This window comes from Helicoverpa armigera, chromosome 23 (assembly GCF_030705265.1).
Source record: "Helicoverpa armigera isolate CAAS_96S chromosome 23, ASM3070526v1, whole genome shotgun sequence".
NCBI classification, from domain to species: Eukaryota; Metazoa; Arthropoda; class Insecta; order Lepidoptera; family Noctuidae; genus Helicoverpa; species Helicoverpa armigera.
In genome coordinates, this window is record NC_087142.1 from 144,563 (window position 1) to 163,156 (window position 18,594).

The 18,594-nt window shown below is 39.3% G+C and overlaps 1 protein-coding gene across 1 annotated transcript in view; it reads left to right on the top strand.

The window, feature by feature from the left end:
- The window catches only part of LOC110377436 (dystrophin, isoforms A/C/F/G/H), a 407,988-nt gene that overhangs the window by 48,415 nt on the left and 340,979 nt on the right, over positions 1-18,594 (top strand). Inside the window, 2 exon segments of the mRNA XM_064040791.1 lie at positions 1,785-1,873; positions 7,075-7,173. Of these exon segments, the coding sequence (XP_063896861.1) occupies positions 1,785-1,873; positions 7,075-7,173 (188 nt within the window).

An 18,594-nucleotide genomic window follows, 5' to 3' on the forward strand; every position in this document is an offset into this window, starting at 1 on the left:
GATCTCATTACTTCGTTACATGAGGTGCGCGTGTGTGCGTCTCGCGAGCACGTTGTACCTACGTCTAATGTTAGTTAGTTGCCTTTTAAGAGAATATTTCTAGAAAAATCCCCCACGTAGTTAGTGGCTGGCAGCCGACAGCTCGGAACACAAAATTGAAACAAAATATCATCCCAGTATTTATGTGTTGCCGTCAGTAAGTACGTGCCAATTTTCTAATATAAAGTTTAAATGGGACTTCTCAACATGTTTTGGTATTTTACGATGGAATTAAGTAGGAAGTTGTTTTTTGCAAACATTGCTGGGAAGTGAGGGGGGGGGGGAGGGGCAGTCGCTGTCGACAGATAAAGCGTCGGGACGCGACTTCGGACGACTTTGAGCAACTTTTACAAAATATCTCCAGCGGCAGTGTTGTCCCGCTCAAAACTTCACCTAATTAATATTAATTCTGTGCCGCTGTTAGATATTTAATGGTGACCCGGAACTTGGGGGAAATGAAAGCAATAGAAATATATTCACAAACATAGCTGTCACTTCTCTCAATCATTTTACAGAAAAATAATGAAAAATGGTCAAACAGAAAATTTTAATAGCGTTCTTCTGTTCAAAGATATTCCACAGTGCACCCTTACCCTTTTGATAGATGATTACCAAACAATTATCATATCGTTAGGTAATGAATTAACTAGCGCGATCTGGTAGGCATCGGCAAGAAACCCGTGACTGTGAGTTACTGCCCCCTCCCACACTCCTCACACAAAACATCCCAGTTAACTGTTGGCTTGTAGTTACTGTAGTTGGGGCGAGCCTATAGGCTCATTGTTTACTGACCAGACAGTATTGCCAACTTAGACAGAATTTGATAAAAACTGTCGCAGAACTTAATTTAATTTACGATCTGCAAACTTCGGAGTCATGTTACAGTTACAGCGGTTTTGTGCCTTGTTTAGGTGTATGATGCATTTGGGTAAACTAATAAATTAGACCAGACACTATTTTACTTTGTTACTTCGACACTGTTTCTATTTCAAAAAGAGATTTACGTACCTGAAACGATGGAAACCTGGGGGAAATTTACGTTTTCCAGTGGGAAATATTATTTGAAATAAAAATCAAAACTTTTTATAGCAATCCGACTGCAAAATGTATCGAATGAGAAAAAACACATAGGTACGTCAAAAAGCGTGAGTACATTGCAAACGGATTGCAGTACGTGAGATGATCTAAACAGAACATATGAACAGTCGCGGGTCGCTATAGCTCAGTCGCCGGGGCGTGTGTGTTCCATCGCGGGTTCGTTTCCTGTCGCCGGCACGAGCGCCCCGGCGGAAGCTTCTGTTTATTTTGTTTATTTTCCAGCACTGAACGGTTCGGACTTTTTAAATGTTGACCCGCAGTTTGTATGCGCACAGAGGCGGTGTGTGACCGTCGTCTGTGCTATGCGAAGTTAACTGACGTACCTACTTACTTTTTCATTCCTAGTTTTTCATGCTGCAATATCAATCAATTTATATATTACACACAATGAATGTACCTGAACTGACGTACATATATGATTCTACATATTTTTTATTTGACTGTTTTACTGATTATAATTCTGGAATTGCACGGGCAGTCAACAAATATTGAAATTTCTATTGCTTCCGTGTTAGATACTACCTGTTATTGCAGTATTTTATTTGACACAGTACCGTGCAATTCATAAGTGGTTGTATAAGCCTAAACGAGATAAATGATTTGACTTTGACTTAGATATCTGACCTGATCCATGTTGTTTGTTGCAGAGTGGAGCGCGCGCGCGTCGACGCGGCGCCGCTCGTCGCAGCAGTCGCCGGCCGCGCTGCTGGCGCACTTCGACACCACAGTGCTGCAGGTGACTAACTCATCATGTCTCCAATATGCTGTATATAATGGTCCTCTTGCACATGACTGTCTTTGCCACAACGCCTATGTCGCCGGTGTGTTTGGTGCCTCTCCACCAATTAGTCCTCGGGTAACATGATATTTTAAGACTTTTTGGTCACATTAAGATAAAGCACACGTGTGACTATTTTTAGGCACAAACTTCTCCACCACTAGTATTTAAATACGACATCAAAAGCTTCAGACTAGCTAATTAATATAGCTATTTCGGTAAAATGAAACAGGCGTGTTAATATTATCCACTAGGGAAGCTATAATTGGAGGGAACAGCTCTCAGACGCGGCTGATGGTACATAAAGTGCGGGTGCTCGGGAACCGCTGACGGCCGCAAGTCAGCCGGTGTGAATATAATCTGAAGTCGCACTACGACTACCCTCCGGGACCGCGTCACTATGCTGGAAGGCCAGTAGGACCACTTAATACAAATACAATAAAAGACGGTCAAAGCTAAAAAGGTTCCTTGTTTCTTGTATTACAGAATAAATTAATAATGCCTTATGATGGTTCATTAACAATCTTCATCATGGGTTATGATTGTTAAAAAGCCTTTTGTCATGCCGCATAAGTTTAACTTCGTATATCCGCTTCGTAGAGTTTTAGTATCAAAATAACGTATGAGTAAGACTTCTGTCTCGGTCTGGTTGGTGGCGACATCTAGCAAGCACTCGGATTTAGCGGACACAACGCGATTGAAGTGCGCCAGTCCATTGCTATACCCGCCGAGGTTATGTCGCTAGACGAACACTTCAATTGCTCTGGGACATACACCAGCGGACTGATAATAATGCCTTACACCATTTCATATTTGGCTAACAGATCATAATACATTTTAGCGAAAAACGATTCTCAAAACAGCGGCGTTGTGAATTCTTCTTACAATAAACCTGATCCATTTAAAATAATAACGCGCTAAGTATTTTAAAATAAAGTACGACATTGCTTGTTCTTTTTCGAGTCGGAATTCTATTTGACAATGAAGTCGTCAATGTAATGTGTATCATTTGTGTGAAATGAGTCACGGGATCACTCAGTTTTCTGTGGAGTCGCTTCTGTCGGAAGAAATAACGAGTTACGGAGAAGTGGCATCAGTAACGCGTGACGTATCGATGACATACAAAGGACTGGATTCAATTAACCGATGCAATGTAGATACCTCTTCTCTTACCAAATGACCAAGCTCGATGCAGATTGTAAAGTACTAGTCATTTCCCGCACCCGGAAAATATAACGTGTAATACAATGTGCAACTGAAATTAAAGTAAATTAAAATCAGTAGTGAGCCTATTTTGAACTCCATGTGACATTACGCCAACATTAAATCTTCTGTAGCTTTTTTACTGAATGTCGTCGGTAAGTTTATCTCTTCCGCACAATTTGGCGGGTGCCGGGGCGCGGGCGGCGCGGCGGCACGGCGGCACGGCGGCATGGCGGACCGGGGAAAAAATATATTTCCACTTGTAACATTTTACGTTTGTGATCACGCTTGGCCGGGAGGGATACACACGAGGAGGGATGCACTCTGGAGAGGGCACGCTCTGCTCGTCGGTGCTGTATGTAATGCTATTTCAAACGTGCGCACTGTTCATATTTAGTTCAGCAAACACTCCCCGAATTTGTCGGAACTAGTTTTGCTTTATTTTTGTGAGTTCGACTAGTGTTTCGGTGGTAGTAATAAGCTCGGGTCTGTGTTAATAACTGACATTACTCCTGATACTTCCGACCCCGGTTACCGCGCCACAAAGAACGTTAAACATAACTGCCTAATTTCCTCCAGCGGACTCGTTCACGTAGTTAATTTAAGAAAATAATAGTATACCGCGATACGATCGTAAAACATTTCTTCGTGAAATTAATGTTTCCAAAAATTCCAATTTTCTGGCGAAAGTGGCCAATTCACATAATATATGGTTGTCGTTCCAAGTTACATTTCAGCCACGAACAAGAATGTTGAAGTTAAAGCGTCAAATTGAGCACGTAATGAGTTCCAATGAATTCTGTAACAATTACTAACTAGATGAGTTACTCACGTTGATACCCGATAGCTGAAAGAAGTAACAACAAAACGTATAGACAAAAAGAGACTTTCAGTACTTCAATAGTTGTCGCCACGATGTTATACAGAAGCCACCGTACACTACAGTGCGGTACACTACACACTCAAAGTTACCCGAGGTTGGAAAGAGTTAACTCGCGCTAAGTACGCTGAGGTTAATCTTTTGTTTGCACTCTACAAGTTAGTCGGGACGCGGCTGCGCGGGTCTGCCGTAGTAGGCAGCATTTACTTGTGACGTCATACGTATTTGTTCTTCTTATACGTACCTCCCTATGTGTTTCCTCTATAGAGTCCCTTATGCACTACCTTTATGTAGTCCCTCATGTATTCTGAATTTAATGAACATCAGATGGATGTGTCCACGAGCTTCTTTGAGGGCTGAACCACCCCTCGGACACGTATTGTGGGCTTTCTTAGCTGGACGATTTCAGCTTACTTGTGCTCTATATCCGCCGCATAAAAAAAATCTAGGCAAAACGACGCAATCCATACAAAAGTGAACAGTTTTATTTTTGACTATACAACCACAATGGGTAGCGTCAAATACTAACCTACTGAACTGAATTTCATCAAAATCTCTCATCGCAATAGCAGCATTCTCGTGTGACAGCGACGCCAGGCGACGTCGGGAGGCGTTCCGAGCGACCTACAGCTCAGCCGACACATTCCGCCAAGTGACGCTTACCATGTTATATTTCTTCGACGAATGGAAACATACGCGCGGATAGTGCACATGTGAACGCTGATCACTGAATTACTGAAAAACTTACCAACTTTTAAATACGTATCCCACCCAAAACAAAAATGTGAAAGACTGCCAAGTTCGATAATATGGGAATGCTTCGCCTATAAAAGAAGTGAGATCTGAATAAGTACCAAGTTCCATACACATACCTCAGTTAAAAATAGTTACTTTTTAATGATGTTACTTGGCAAGTTTTCATACACCTTGTTATAAACCTACTAAACGCAATGAATCAAGTATTTAATTTTCTATTAAAACTTGCCAAGTAATCATCATTAAAAAGTAACTATTTTTAACTGAGGTATGTGTATGGAACTTGGTACTTATTCAGATCTCACTTCTTTTATAGGCGAAGCATTGCCATATTATCGAACTTGGCAGTCTTTCACATTTTTGTTTTGGGTGGGATTTCATTTATTTTTGTAAGGCTGTTTATTTTATTTTTTTCTTATGATTAAGTTAGTTAAGTAAATGTCTCATTTATACTATCTTTCAGATTTTTAAATATACACTATGCTTCTTACAAAGAAATGAACTAGATTAACTAAATGGACTAGATTTACCAACTGACTGACATGACATGTTATCATATATTATGTTCGTGGATCAAAGTTACACATTCGTTATTTTCGAAAGTGACTCACACTTGGCCGTTTTCAGATTTTTACTTTGACTAAATACAAACCTTTGTAACGAATTTCAGATCGGTACGACCATTCGAAGATATATTATATAAATATAGATAAATTTAGTTCGTTTTAGTTCCTTAGGTGTATAAATTTACACTGGGTATTTTACACCTTCATTATTTTGAAACCGACTCACACTTGGCCATTTTCAGATTTTTTCCTTTACCTTGATATAAAGACCTACCTCCATGCCAAATTTCAAGTCAATACGACCATTGGAAGTGGTCTAGGTTTTTGATGAGTGAGTCAGTGAATCAGTGAATCAGTGAATCAGTGAATAAGTGAATCAGTCAGTGAGTGTATAGTAAAAATAGCGATTTTCTGACGTCAATATCTCAAGACCTACAATAGGTATATTAATGAAATTTTGTATTTTAGATAAGTGAGGGGGTCTCAACAGATACTAGAAATTTGATATGCGTAAATAAAATAGATTTTGAGTTACAGGGGGGTCGAATTTGGCCCGAAATGGTTCGTGTAATATAACCCACGGCCGGTGTGTCGCTTTTTTTGCTCGAACTTGGCGGACACACTGCCGTGTGTCTAGATATTTAATTAATAAACTTTAGTTTTCCCAGTTTCCAGATGTGCATTCTGATATTTTACAAGTTGGCACGCGTCGCAGTGCACTACTAAACGACAGTCAGTTTTACGAGGGACGGTATCGACATAAAGGATTTATTGCCCCAGTCTAGACTGAATGCCGTTGTTGTACCGGCCTGGTGACGTGTGCATTTATTACTCCAACAAATATCAAGTGATATTCAACCCTGTCACTGGATTCATAGTTATGTACGTACGCACATGAAATAGCTCGCATTGAATGTCTTCTTCGTGTCGTATGAGTTAAAGCTGAAGACAGTCATGTGGTGCGTGTGTCGACGCTGGCTCGGCTCGTATGTTGTACAAAGGTCGCGCGGCTTCAGTAAATCAGAATTGGGTGTTCGGCATAACGGCCGCAGATGACCTCAGGCTTTTCTATTCCGAAGAGAAATGGAAAAAATGCGCCGTCGCCGCTCTTATTCCTATAAAATTCCTTGCCCACCCATCCGAAGGCAATCTACTAAAGATATATTTTTGTACCGCCAGCGGCCTTTTTCCTAGAGGACAGTATTGGAATAAAATCTTATTGTTATCGGTGAGGTCGTAAGGTCGGCTGCATTGCTTTTTATGTGAACATTATGTAAAGACGCGGCCTTGTGTCGCTGTCTCCTGACATTTACTTATTGTAAATGTTATTCTGATTGCTGAGAGAGAGGAAACACTCGCGTCCGGGAAGTGTCGCAAGTATTCACTAAATGTAATTGATACAAGTTGTCGTGTGCTTGTACAATGGCGGCTATTGTTCCACGATATATTGATACGGCTTCCCTTTCCACCATATTAATACTGTATAGGATTTATAAGATAATTGAGTTACTTTGACACCAAATATGTCTTGTATGGATTGCCTAAAGATTCTAAAACAATAGTATCTACGATGATAGGAAGACCTTATATTAGAGATCACTTTAGACACGGCATATTCCTATTTCCTTACATAGATCAGTACACTTGGCATCCCTAGTTGTTGATATGCGATGCAACCATTTTATTTATCCAGCAGTAAGGATAGTAGCTGTGTTTGGGTTATTGTGGTGTAATGTGTTCCTGTTTGTGTTCAGATCCGCGACTGGGTGTCTGTGGAGGTGGACATGTTGCGCACGCAGGCGGTCGCCGTCGGCGATGTGGACGACATCCTGCACCAGCTCGACAAGCAGAAGGTTAGTACTCCTCGCCTCACAGCACTCACCACAGCTGCACCACCTGGAACTTACCATAATTGGGCGGAGGAGATTTCGTAATTATGTACTTACTAAGGACTTACATATTATTAACCGATATATTATGTATAGTCCTTATTGTGTGGATGGTATAAATATGTTGGCTCTTATGAACCCTTTTACACCCCAGCTAGTCGATATTTTAACAGCTACAAAACAGGAGCAAATTGAAATACTTCAATATATCTTCGACACCCAAAATAAGCAATAAACATAACAAACGGTTTTCCGGTGAACAGAGACCATTCTAGAAATTTAAAACATAACGTAGATCATTCCGCGAACATTAGACAAAAGATTAAATTTATTACTACCCCTAAATAGGTAGAAACTAATTTAAACTTTATTGCCTGTGAGTGAGAAGTTATTTCCGCGTGTCGGAGCTGGGGGCCCGCGCGTAAGGTCGGCGTCTTTATGGCACCTTCACACTACCGATACGCAGTGACAGCTGTGTGTGTGTGTGCACACATACACACTAAACACAATCAATATGGTTCGCATGCTAATGAGTATCTTAATCCCGGGAATGCACAATTTGCGTACGTGTTTATTGCAACAGTCACAACGTTCGGTTTCAGTACTCTCACGTTCAATTACTTTGTTAATGGTAACATAATGCCTGTGGGGATGTTGAACATATAATAAGACAATATACCCAAAATACATGAGGCGACGTGGATACGTGATAAAAGCTAATAATAAGACACCCCATCTTATGAAAATTTCAATTTAGACGCAATATGAAACGAGCTGAAAATGTACATTGTAAGAACACCGGACCCGGTCCCCGCAGAGACAATATAAACAGACAGATGTTGGAGATCATTCCCAACTGTTTTTAATTTTTGAGAGAGAACAAAAATAAGTCTGGGAAAGATAAAAGCAAGATATTACACGATGTGGTTAGTGTAGACCCTGTTTGATAACTGAAACGTTAAACTTGTAGTAACTACGTCTGAGAGGGTAGTTCTACGTAGACACAGGAATACCTTGGTTGGTACCCCCGCGACGCCCACATTGTTTAGCAAGGCGCGAGTGCGAGCGCGTCACTATGCGCCTCGACACTCCCCACTGATTAGCATCCAATGCGCGTTCACTGCGCCCACCGTCAGTATCTCATAAACAATATATTCAATGTATGTTGGGCCATTACGAACACTCGCCAATTGTAGACTCGCAGGATGACATACATGATCATTACTTGGATGAGATATCCAGAAGGTATTTGTTAGCAGCTAGTTAGATTCCAGCCGTTCTCCAAGATTTTGTATCTTTGAGTTTGTTTGTAGTCCAACTAGTGGCATTTTAGCTGTTTAGTCAACCAATTAGCCTGTTTTAAGTTTACTTGTGTGTTTTTAAACATTCTAGTATCAGATGTGTTACGTTACAACCCTTCATCTAAAAAGGTGTTCAATCTCTGCATCAGAGCCATCTAAAAATTGTTACCATTTATATTCAGTACAACAAATGAAGAAAAAAACTAGAGCATAAACTTGCTAGCAAAAATACTTAAAGCTAGCTTTTTCTCTGAAGAATTTACTTAAGATCGTTTGGCCGCGTTATAAAGAAGATGTATTATCTTCGCGAGCATTCTTTGTGTAGTTTTTGCAAAGACTCGGAAATGTGATTATGAGATGCCTGCGTAAACACGGTATTTGATGGGAATTTGTTTATTGCACAAAGACAAGAATAACTTGAGCTCCAGCTGAGCTAAATATAAAGCAATACAAGTACATAGCTGAATCTTACCGGAATATTAGTAAACGTTGCCAATGAAGTGCTAAATTGGAAGTCTTCCGAGCTATTGTTGTGTAAACAAACAACTCTCCAACTGAAGCTCGTCACGCCTTTGTGAGCAGTTATCAATTACATGGAAATATCGATATTATTTACAAGTAGGCAACAATAAGATTATATTACGCTTATCCAAGTTTTAAACAAATAATTGTTACCTAAAGGAGTAAATATACCAGAATTTAATCACCCGATTGAATCTTGATTTTATTTTATTTTTCTTCTTCTAATGTTGTACGTTACAATAACTGTATCGATAAATGTATCTTAGGATAAAAATTGCCTCAAGTTAAATATTCTTCGTCCATTACCGGCAATCTCATCTCTTCACCATTAGCATCACCTTCACCGCATCCCGGCGAGTGACGTCATAGCCGTGACCCTGATCCGCCGCGCGACACATTACTTATTTATTTAGATAAGGGTTACCGCTAACTAACCATTCTGACCCATGAAGGGAACACTGAGTTTTAATTGTGCTGACATTGAACATTTTAATGAGTATTTGAATTTCCGTATAACAATATCTACATAATGAAAACTTAAAATCCATTGAAGAAGCAGTTACGTTAAAAAAATTGAATAGCAAATACCTACTGAACAAAAATGTTCAGCAATTAATTCCTCGTGCTGAATTGTAATAACAGTTAAACCATACTCTGGCTGTAACCCTCGTTAATGAACAGTAAAGCTTTCAGCTGCACAATTAAGAGCAAATTAAAAACGCCGGCGTTACATTGAACGCGCCTACGATTTTATTGTATCAACTGAATCACGGCTATTTCACCCTGATTGCTGAAACAGAAATTCAATTAGTGCTGAAACCTGAAATAACGTTCCGATCACGGCATAATAGTTACCTTCCAATAAAGTATATACCTGTTCGCTTTTACGTTAATTTGAGACGTGTGCTCCGATCGCTCACTGAGACGCGACTACTCGCTCAACCCTCACCGCTCGGTATATAAAGACTACCTGAAATTTAGCACGCATGCGCGCGCGGAACACAGTGCTGGGAATGTGTCGATAGATGAATTTAATAAAATTTTGTTTTTGTGACCGAAATATTTAAAAAAAATTCCTAGATATTTTAAACGAAAATAAACATTAAGAATATGTATTAATTTCTAGTTGTCAAGAAATGTAATGAATAACTGGATATGTAGAAATGTATGGTTGTGTAAATACATATTCAGTCCTCGTGAAGCAACTTTGTCGATTTGAATTCGGCTATCAGTGACTTCACGTATTTTGACTGTACATTTTGACTAATTTGAAGTCCCTATAACTCTTGTCAAGTAACATCACAGCACAGCCATTTGTTGCCTCATGTTTGTGTGCAACAGTGTTTTATTTATACACTTTTGTTTTTTGCAAAGCAAAACAGACAACATATTCCGTATCTATGGCATCGATATGGTTAAATCTAAATTAAGGGTCTGTACAAATAGCAAGGTTAGTGGAAAGAATTGTCTACTGCACAGTCAACCGGTCACGATTGGACTCGCCATTAAATTATAAATTTAAAAAAACCCCCGACCCAAAAAAAGTACGTAATTAAACCCTATAAAAAGCAAAAAATAACTTTTAACACTACGTAAACTAAATTTTGTCGTGTCGGGGGACCGCCCTAATTCATTACTTTAGATACCTACGTGTTTTTTTTTTAAACGAATGTTGTAATTAGGTAGGTATCATTTGATTTATGTAAGTATTTATGAAGGTAAAAAGCGGTCCCCCGACACGTCAAAATTTAGTTTACGTAGTGTTAAAAGTTATTTTTTGCTTTTTATAGGGTTTAATTACGTACTTTTTTTGGGTCGGGGGTTTTTTTAAATTTATAATTTAATTTTATTTCATGCTTTTTAAAGGAGCTCCTTAATTTTTCCTTCTTTCATTTAATTTATTTTATCTTAAGAAGGGGTCGCTATGTGCGATCTCGGCCAAAGGAAGCTGTTTAACAATCCTCATGACAAACTGGCTCTGGGAGAATTGCACAGATTGAGAAACAATAAAGATTAACCTTTGGACATTCTAGATTTTCAGCAAAAATATAAATAGTTTTATCCGTTTCATTCCGGCATTCCAGGGTTTTATCCGCCACATCCCATTTCCAGCATCAGGTTCTCGTCAATCAGAAACATGAAGAGAACTCGTCAAGACAAATTCAACGAGCCCAAACTCGATGGGTTTACTAAAAGGCAGTTCAGGGTTACGTCTCCTACCTTCGTGCCCTAACAGCAGACCAGCTCAGTGGTTCCAAAAGACATTAGTGTTTCAAATTTCAGATCCCACATATACTTGCAAGTAAACTGAGCGTGTAACATTCCTATCACATCTAGCAAACGAGCTGATGACCTTGAAGACCTGAACCGATTTCCACCAAACATAGCTAAGAACACTCCCGACTGACATACCTTTTAAACAAAAAAAACCGCATTACAATCGGATCATCCGTTTGGGAGCTACGATGCCACATACACACACACACACACACACACACACACAGACACGTCAAACTTATAACACCCCGTCGTTTTTGCGTCGGGGGTTAAAAATAATTAAGGGCAAATTCATGAGGACCTGAGTAGTTTTGAAACGTTTATATCACTTCATTTTTGTCTTCAAGTTTGACTTTCGCAACCAGACAAAAGAAAGAACTAACTACTAATATTCATAAGAGTATTCTCCAACTGCATTTTGTTCAAGCCCATACAACGTCCAACATTTTAGCCTCATAGTTGTAAATAACTTTCCGGACGGGTTATTTATGAGCTGGGTTATGGTTTTAGTTTTTCTTTTTGACATACTTATATAATTTTCTGTAATGTAATAATGTCTACAGTACCTACGCTTAAAAAAATTCGAAAACGAAGTTATGTGAAAGTGATAATTCTTACTTAAATTCCATCGATAACAAAAACTATCGACATTTGTCTATCGACTGTGGCCGCTTCCCTATAACCCACCCCACCGGCTCCGTGCGGCGTGGTTGCTAGGCGACGCGGCGCCGGCACGCCACGTGCGAGCACGCCGTACTCCCGGTACGAGCCGCGAGCCAGCCAGTCTGGCCGTGACCACGGAGCACGTCTGACGTCCCGTCACTCGTAACTTATGATGAACTAGCTTTTGCCCGCGACTTCGTTCGCGTGGAATGGTGACTTCCGGAAGATTTTTGGTTTGACTAATAGATGGCGCCATATGTCCGGACTAAATTTTATTTTTATATTTCTTTGTAATAAAAACTATCCTATGTCCTTTCTCAAGTTCCAAACTATGTCTGTACCAAATTTCACACAAATCGGTTCAGTAGTTTTGGCGTGAAGAAAAGACAGACAGACAGACAGAAAGACAGACAGACAGACAGAGTTACTTTCACATTTATAATATTAGTTAGGATTAGCTTCCTGAAAGGAGAATTTAGAATTTTAGTAATAAGGAGCACTTATGCCAGCAGATACTAAAGGCTTTCTGTAGTGCTTTTAGAATGACTGCTGTACCTTTTTTTAATACCACTATTGAATTATCTCGAGAGTTATCTTAAGTCTCAAGTAATAGGGGTCGATCTTTTTCCTTGTAAGCTGGTCGATACTTGGTAATCCTATAATTAAGTTAATAGGTTTCGAGGGATCATACACGCCTAAGATGCAAAGGTATCAATCCTTTGCATCTTAGGCGTGTACCTATCCTTCAAATGTATAAGAGGTCTAAGATATTTCATAGTTTACACGTCGTTATGCTCAGTTCCAATAGGAGTCGATAGAAAAGAGGACTAAATGAATTCGACTTCTAATGCTAACCATTATGCAGCTACTAATGTAAGAATATTGTGAACAAGTAACACCTGGCAGCTAGCCAGACGGAGAGTGAACACAGCATTCTGGATGAACATCACCATTGATGCTGCACTAATGCTCAGTATTCTGCCAAACTTGCTCTGTTGGACATTACGAGATATCTTCCAGTACCTAGTTGATTCTACAAGCTTTAACTCAGAATTCGGAAGGTCTGATCCTGGTAGTAAAATTGTCGGCTATTGAATATCTCGTAACTCGGCGACCCTCTTTAGGACACTTTGTAATCTCGTCGAAGTACAGGAACAATCTATTCAGCTCATAAATTGAAAATAGGTCTCGGAGAGCTTTGTGCTCTATGCTGGCTATTTCTGGCTTTGTACAGGCTCTGGGCCTTTATACATGCACATTGAAATTGGTGAATAACATTCAAAGGAGCACTTTGATGTTTTCAGTCGCCATTCATGCTGGGAGTCGTTATTATTGCTGGTCCGCTAATTAGATTGATATCTAGGCAAATTATTGCGAAACTCCTGTTTAGCTGTTTATATTATGTGTCAATTCCAATAGTATTTCTGAGATGTACATAAGAATATCTTGCAAATTCCTGCTGATCCCGTCAGAAATACAATCGTAATGATACCGTGTACCTTATACTTAAAGCTTTATCTGTTAGATAAGCGCAGTTCCACGGTATCCGGTAAATGGCCCATTAGGATCTTCATGGTAATTTATAATTTCGCTTACACCACCTTTTTAACCGTAAACTGAATTTGAGCAGTTGTGGAATTCATTCCTGTATTTAATTATTCTACTTTTACATTTTGCTCTATTCTAAAAGCTGTTTCTCTGATCCGTATTGCTTCGCCGTGGTGTATGTTATGACTTATGCCGTGTTGTATGTAATTCCGCGTGATTAACTAGTATGCGGTGGTTATGCGCCATCAAACATGCCAATACGTCGCATAATCCCGGTGTGACATATGCTGAGTAAGCCAATATTCAATCATATATAATACCTACAGCCAGGTTTACAGCTAGCTAGCTAAGTGAAATAATTATTGCTGATAGTTGCGAGAACTATTCTCCCCATCCCTGCAAATTTTGGTTGACTAATCACCTGCGCAGTGCTTACGAAGCGGAATTAAATTGAGGTTTGATGAAGCAGCAGTTTGTTTAGTAGAAACAATCTCAGTTGAACTATTTTGCTTGCGGACTGTGAAACAACACGGGCACGGTCGGCGCTACACGAACACAAACAAACAAACCGCGGCTTGTTATCATAGCGTCTCCCGCAACATCATCATCTACACTACAATAGCATTCAATGATCAAATTTTATTTACGAAAATATTATCGCAAATTATTATTATATACAGGAAGCTTTGAGCGACTGCCTCGGCTTTTCTATAAAAATGTTAATATAACTTACCTGGGCACATCTGCTAGTATAGTTTGAGCTGTTAGCATGTAACGCAATTATCCTAAATCGTCTTGTGGAGCACTCAGCCCGGGGGGTGAAGTAGTTCTTATTAAGTTGGTTAGTTGTTACTCAGTGGAGCGGCGGGAGGGGATCAATAAGGGGTGCCGCGCGGGGCGGCGGGGGGCGGGGAGCCGGCCGCGACACTCGCGCCCTCGCCGCCGCACGGGGAGGACGTGCCGCTCCTGCTGTTCTCATACAAAAAGGAATGATTAATTGTTCTCGTATTGTTTGGCTTATTTCTAAAGTTCTGTTTACCTTTGTTTCAATTAATTGAATTTGTTTTGGATGAAATAATCTTAACTGGGTTGAAGATATTAATCTATGTAGATTGGCAGACTGTCCTAGTTTTAAGCTCCTTTAAAACTTGGTCTCAAACTTGATTAGGTGAAATAACTTTCCAAAGTTAAAGTATTATCATTTAGCGGCAAACTAGTTTCGTCTCGGTTAGTTGTTTAAATCACAAAGTTACAAGTACTTTGATGAAACTTCTTAAACCTGTAGTAAGATTTAACTGCTCACCTACTTGCAATTATTATCGTTGATTTTGATGTATGTAGGTACTTTAGAAAGGGTTTCACACAGACCCCTTCGTCTGGAGATATAACTCACAATACACGCACATTCTTTCTGCAACCCCGTCGAGTGCACCCGCGTGACTGGGCCGACACGCCCCGGGGCGCGCCGGTACAACTTCTCTCGTTCAACTTATTCATATCTTGGGTGTGAACACCATGCTTCTAACTTATCTACCGAATGGGTCGCTGTTCATCGAGATATCGACCCTTTGACTACACTGATGGAGTAGGAAAACTGCTTTTTATTTAGATCGAACAGCTTGCAAGATATTTAATAATCTTGTGTAACAGCAGATAAGCGGATCAGACGTGTGCAGCTTCCCGGTATAATCACACATAATGTATTTTTGCCATCTGTCCTGTTGCGTGTATATTACGTGTTCCGACATGGCAGATGAAACAGGAAATAAATCACGAACACATATCATGGAACATAAAAACTCGCTGGCATCCGTCGCGCTCTTGTACATGCGTAGTGTGTACACACCCTTAGGGAGTTCATTCATGCGCTGCTAACAAGGAATGTGCAACGTGCTCGCATAAAAACTAAATGTTAAGAACAGATACAAAAGTATCGTCATCAAAATCATCGTTGCCGATAGAACCTGAATTAAGCTCTTATAGATTTTCTTTTTATGTCTGCACAGTAGACATTATCTTAAAATCTAGTCGAACGGCAACTTGTAGCTAATTACGAGCCGTCATTAGAATAACGCCAAGTTGTGGAAAGTTAAAGTGCTGGCGGTGAGTTCAGCTGAGACTAAATAGTTCCTAGTGCTTAATTATAGTGCGGAGCCTTCTCATTGTGGACGTATTGCAGGCGAGATAATCTGTTCACTTTGATGACAATCAGATGTGGTTCTACTTGATAGATAAGAATACCAGGTGTAAAGGACATAAGCTCCTTAGATATTGTCGTGGATCAGTCATCATATCCTAACGAAAACTTTGGTTTTATATTACTGTTTTATCAAAAACAGCGTTCAGCGTAGATTGTCCATGTTTTTGCTAATTTCAATCAGTAAGTGCAAAGTACAAGCAAGTAAGATAGTAACAGTACGGCGTGTTTCGTTAAGCGAGCGTCTGTTAGGTAACTATTCGCTCTTACAACTTGTGCTTAACTTAACTTGAAGCAAAGTAACTCTCTGCAAATTGACTTCAGCAACTTGTGCTAGACGTACCTTTCTTCAAGGAAATAAATAAACCGGTTGAGATAAGGTGTGGGCCGGTCACCGCTAGTGAAGGGTTCAGTCAATGAGATCACGGTCAGACTAGTTTAAACAAGGGTAACGCTAGTTGACATCATTCTATCTTCTCACATTAGATGAGAAAGTTTTGAAGACGACCATGAAATTAAATGTTTTTCACATAAATGTATGTATATGAAATGGTTCAAATGGTATTGTACATAGTGATAATAATGTAATCTGTTCGCTATTGATGTTATATGAAAACAATTAAAAACTTCATAATGAATGCATCAATGGTTATCATAATGATCAATTTAAAAAGCATTGCGTGGCTTTTTGGCTATCAAATGAGTTTTGTTGGATTAATGTATTTTACCGAAGTTCTATTGTACAGCTTGTTTATTAAAGTTCGGTAATTACTTTATAATTGGTGATCGATCGGGAAAGATATCAAGTTTATTTGATGGCGTGTTGTCGGAACAATGCCTATCAACTGCAATTGAATAAAATTACGTTTTTGTTTTATATTTGGTCAGCCGTTGAAGCGTAATTGAAGATCAAATATCTAAATTATCGAAGCCACAAACTGTCACACTTATAATCGATGTGATCAGTTTTTCGTAAGATATTGTATCAGTGAAACGTGTCAAATAATTCACGTGGTCTGCTCGTACTTATTGTTACCTGTATATTCGGGCGCATTCCGTCGTTTCTCGGAGCTTGAACGTAAGAATGTACGGCGGTGTATCCCCGGAGAGCGAATCTCTCGAGATAAACGAGGTGCCCCGAGCTGCGAGATACATATTGATAACATCATCTCGTTGTGGACTGACGAATATGCCCTGCACTCTCACTGGCGATGTTCAGTCTTACACAGAAATATATCTGACATAAACAAGTAATTTTAAATCTGTGCTATATACAAATATTATAAAGCTGAAGAGTTTGTATAATCGTTTGCTTGAACGCGCTAATCTTAGGAAAGGCTATTTATCGCAGTCTACTTTAATGATGCGCAAAGTGCTTATCCAATTCCCATGGGGTGCTCGTAAAAACTAGTTTTCATATTTTTATAAAAGTTGGAAAAAATAAACTAGTTTCGCTTAAAAGTTTTCTATCTAGTATTCTCTTATATTTTCCTGTACATTTTTGTACCAAAGCCTAAAAATGTAACAAAAAGCTTTGCTACCGGTGTTCTTTGGCCGGCTGGTACAAAACGAATATTGGGCAATATTTTGGCACCGCCGGCCGCCATGATGGATTCCCGGAAAGCGCAACATGTGAGCCGGCTCCAACACTATGAATTTTAACGCTTCATGCATTTTTTAATGGACTATAGCAACAAGCTCCTATAAATGCACATTCGTACCTATGTGTATTAATAAAGCGAAGAATTATAGATGCCCTAATGGTTGCCTGCTGATGGCAATAGAGAATACATTTGGCAAATTATGCTTTTACATCTACCTTTCCAAATAAAATAGGCTTAAAGTTATGTAGTTATTATACTAAGTGATAAATTATATAAAGCAACTGACAGAGAGACGGGCCATACTTAATATTATTGAGTGGCTCTTTCAATAAAGGCGTTTACAAAAGTACGTAACATTGGCATTCACCTGAACAGACTTTGAGACTTTGATTACATGACAGATCGTCATACGACCTTGTGGTCAAACGATTGAAATGAAAGATGAACGAAAGATGTTAAAACAGGTACACTGGGTAACCTTTTATTATGATTGAGACACGTATGTTTTGGTGTTAAAAGTACCTATGTTCACTAGAATAAGAATAAATATTTTAGGGTGTAACCATATTGTTACGTATACGCACCAGTGTCGGTGTAATGTGGTACGTTAATAACGTTTGTGGCCCGAGTGAGTGAGTGAGTGAGCGACTGAGTGAGTGAGCGAGGCTCTGCGCGCTAACAACAACAACTCATTCATTTGTGACTAATTATGCCAGCAGATGAGGTGTAACGCCTGAAACACACCAAATTAACTAAAATAACAAGCGGCTGTATGATGTCTTTGTTAAATATGACGTATTTGTAAGTAAACTCTAAGCTGAAGTTTATGATCACAACTATTGCGAAGTCAATTGAACGAGTGGCATATTTTTACCTATTGCACCTTAAATAAGCATGCTTTCTTTTACTATACTTAACAAATCTCTTATCCTCATCTGTTTGTCCGCCCACACGCAGACAAACTCTGTAAACTTCGCTTGTTATGTATATTGTTGAGAACTTCACTGGTCTCCTCGTTTGTTGTGAAAAAACACAACAAGAAAACTTTTTATTCGATCCTTTTGGGAGGTATTGTTTACATGCACGTTATCTGTACAGGGCAGTTAACACGAACTACCATATTCTTTTTATCTTGAATTTTTACCGACCACGGTCATATAAACTATTAATTAGTATTTAACCATGAATCCGTGTAAATTAAAGTATATATAACACTATATTACTAATTTGCTATTTATAGCGAACTAAATGTATAAAACTACAATTAAACACA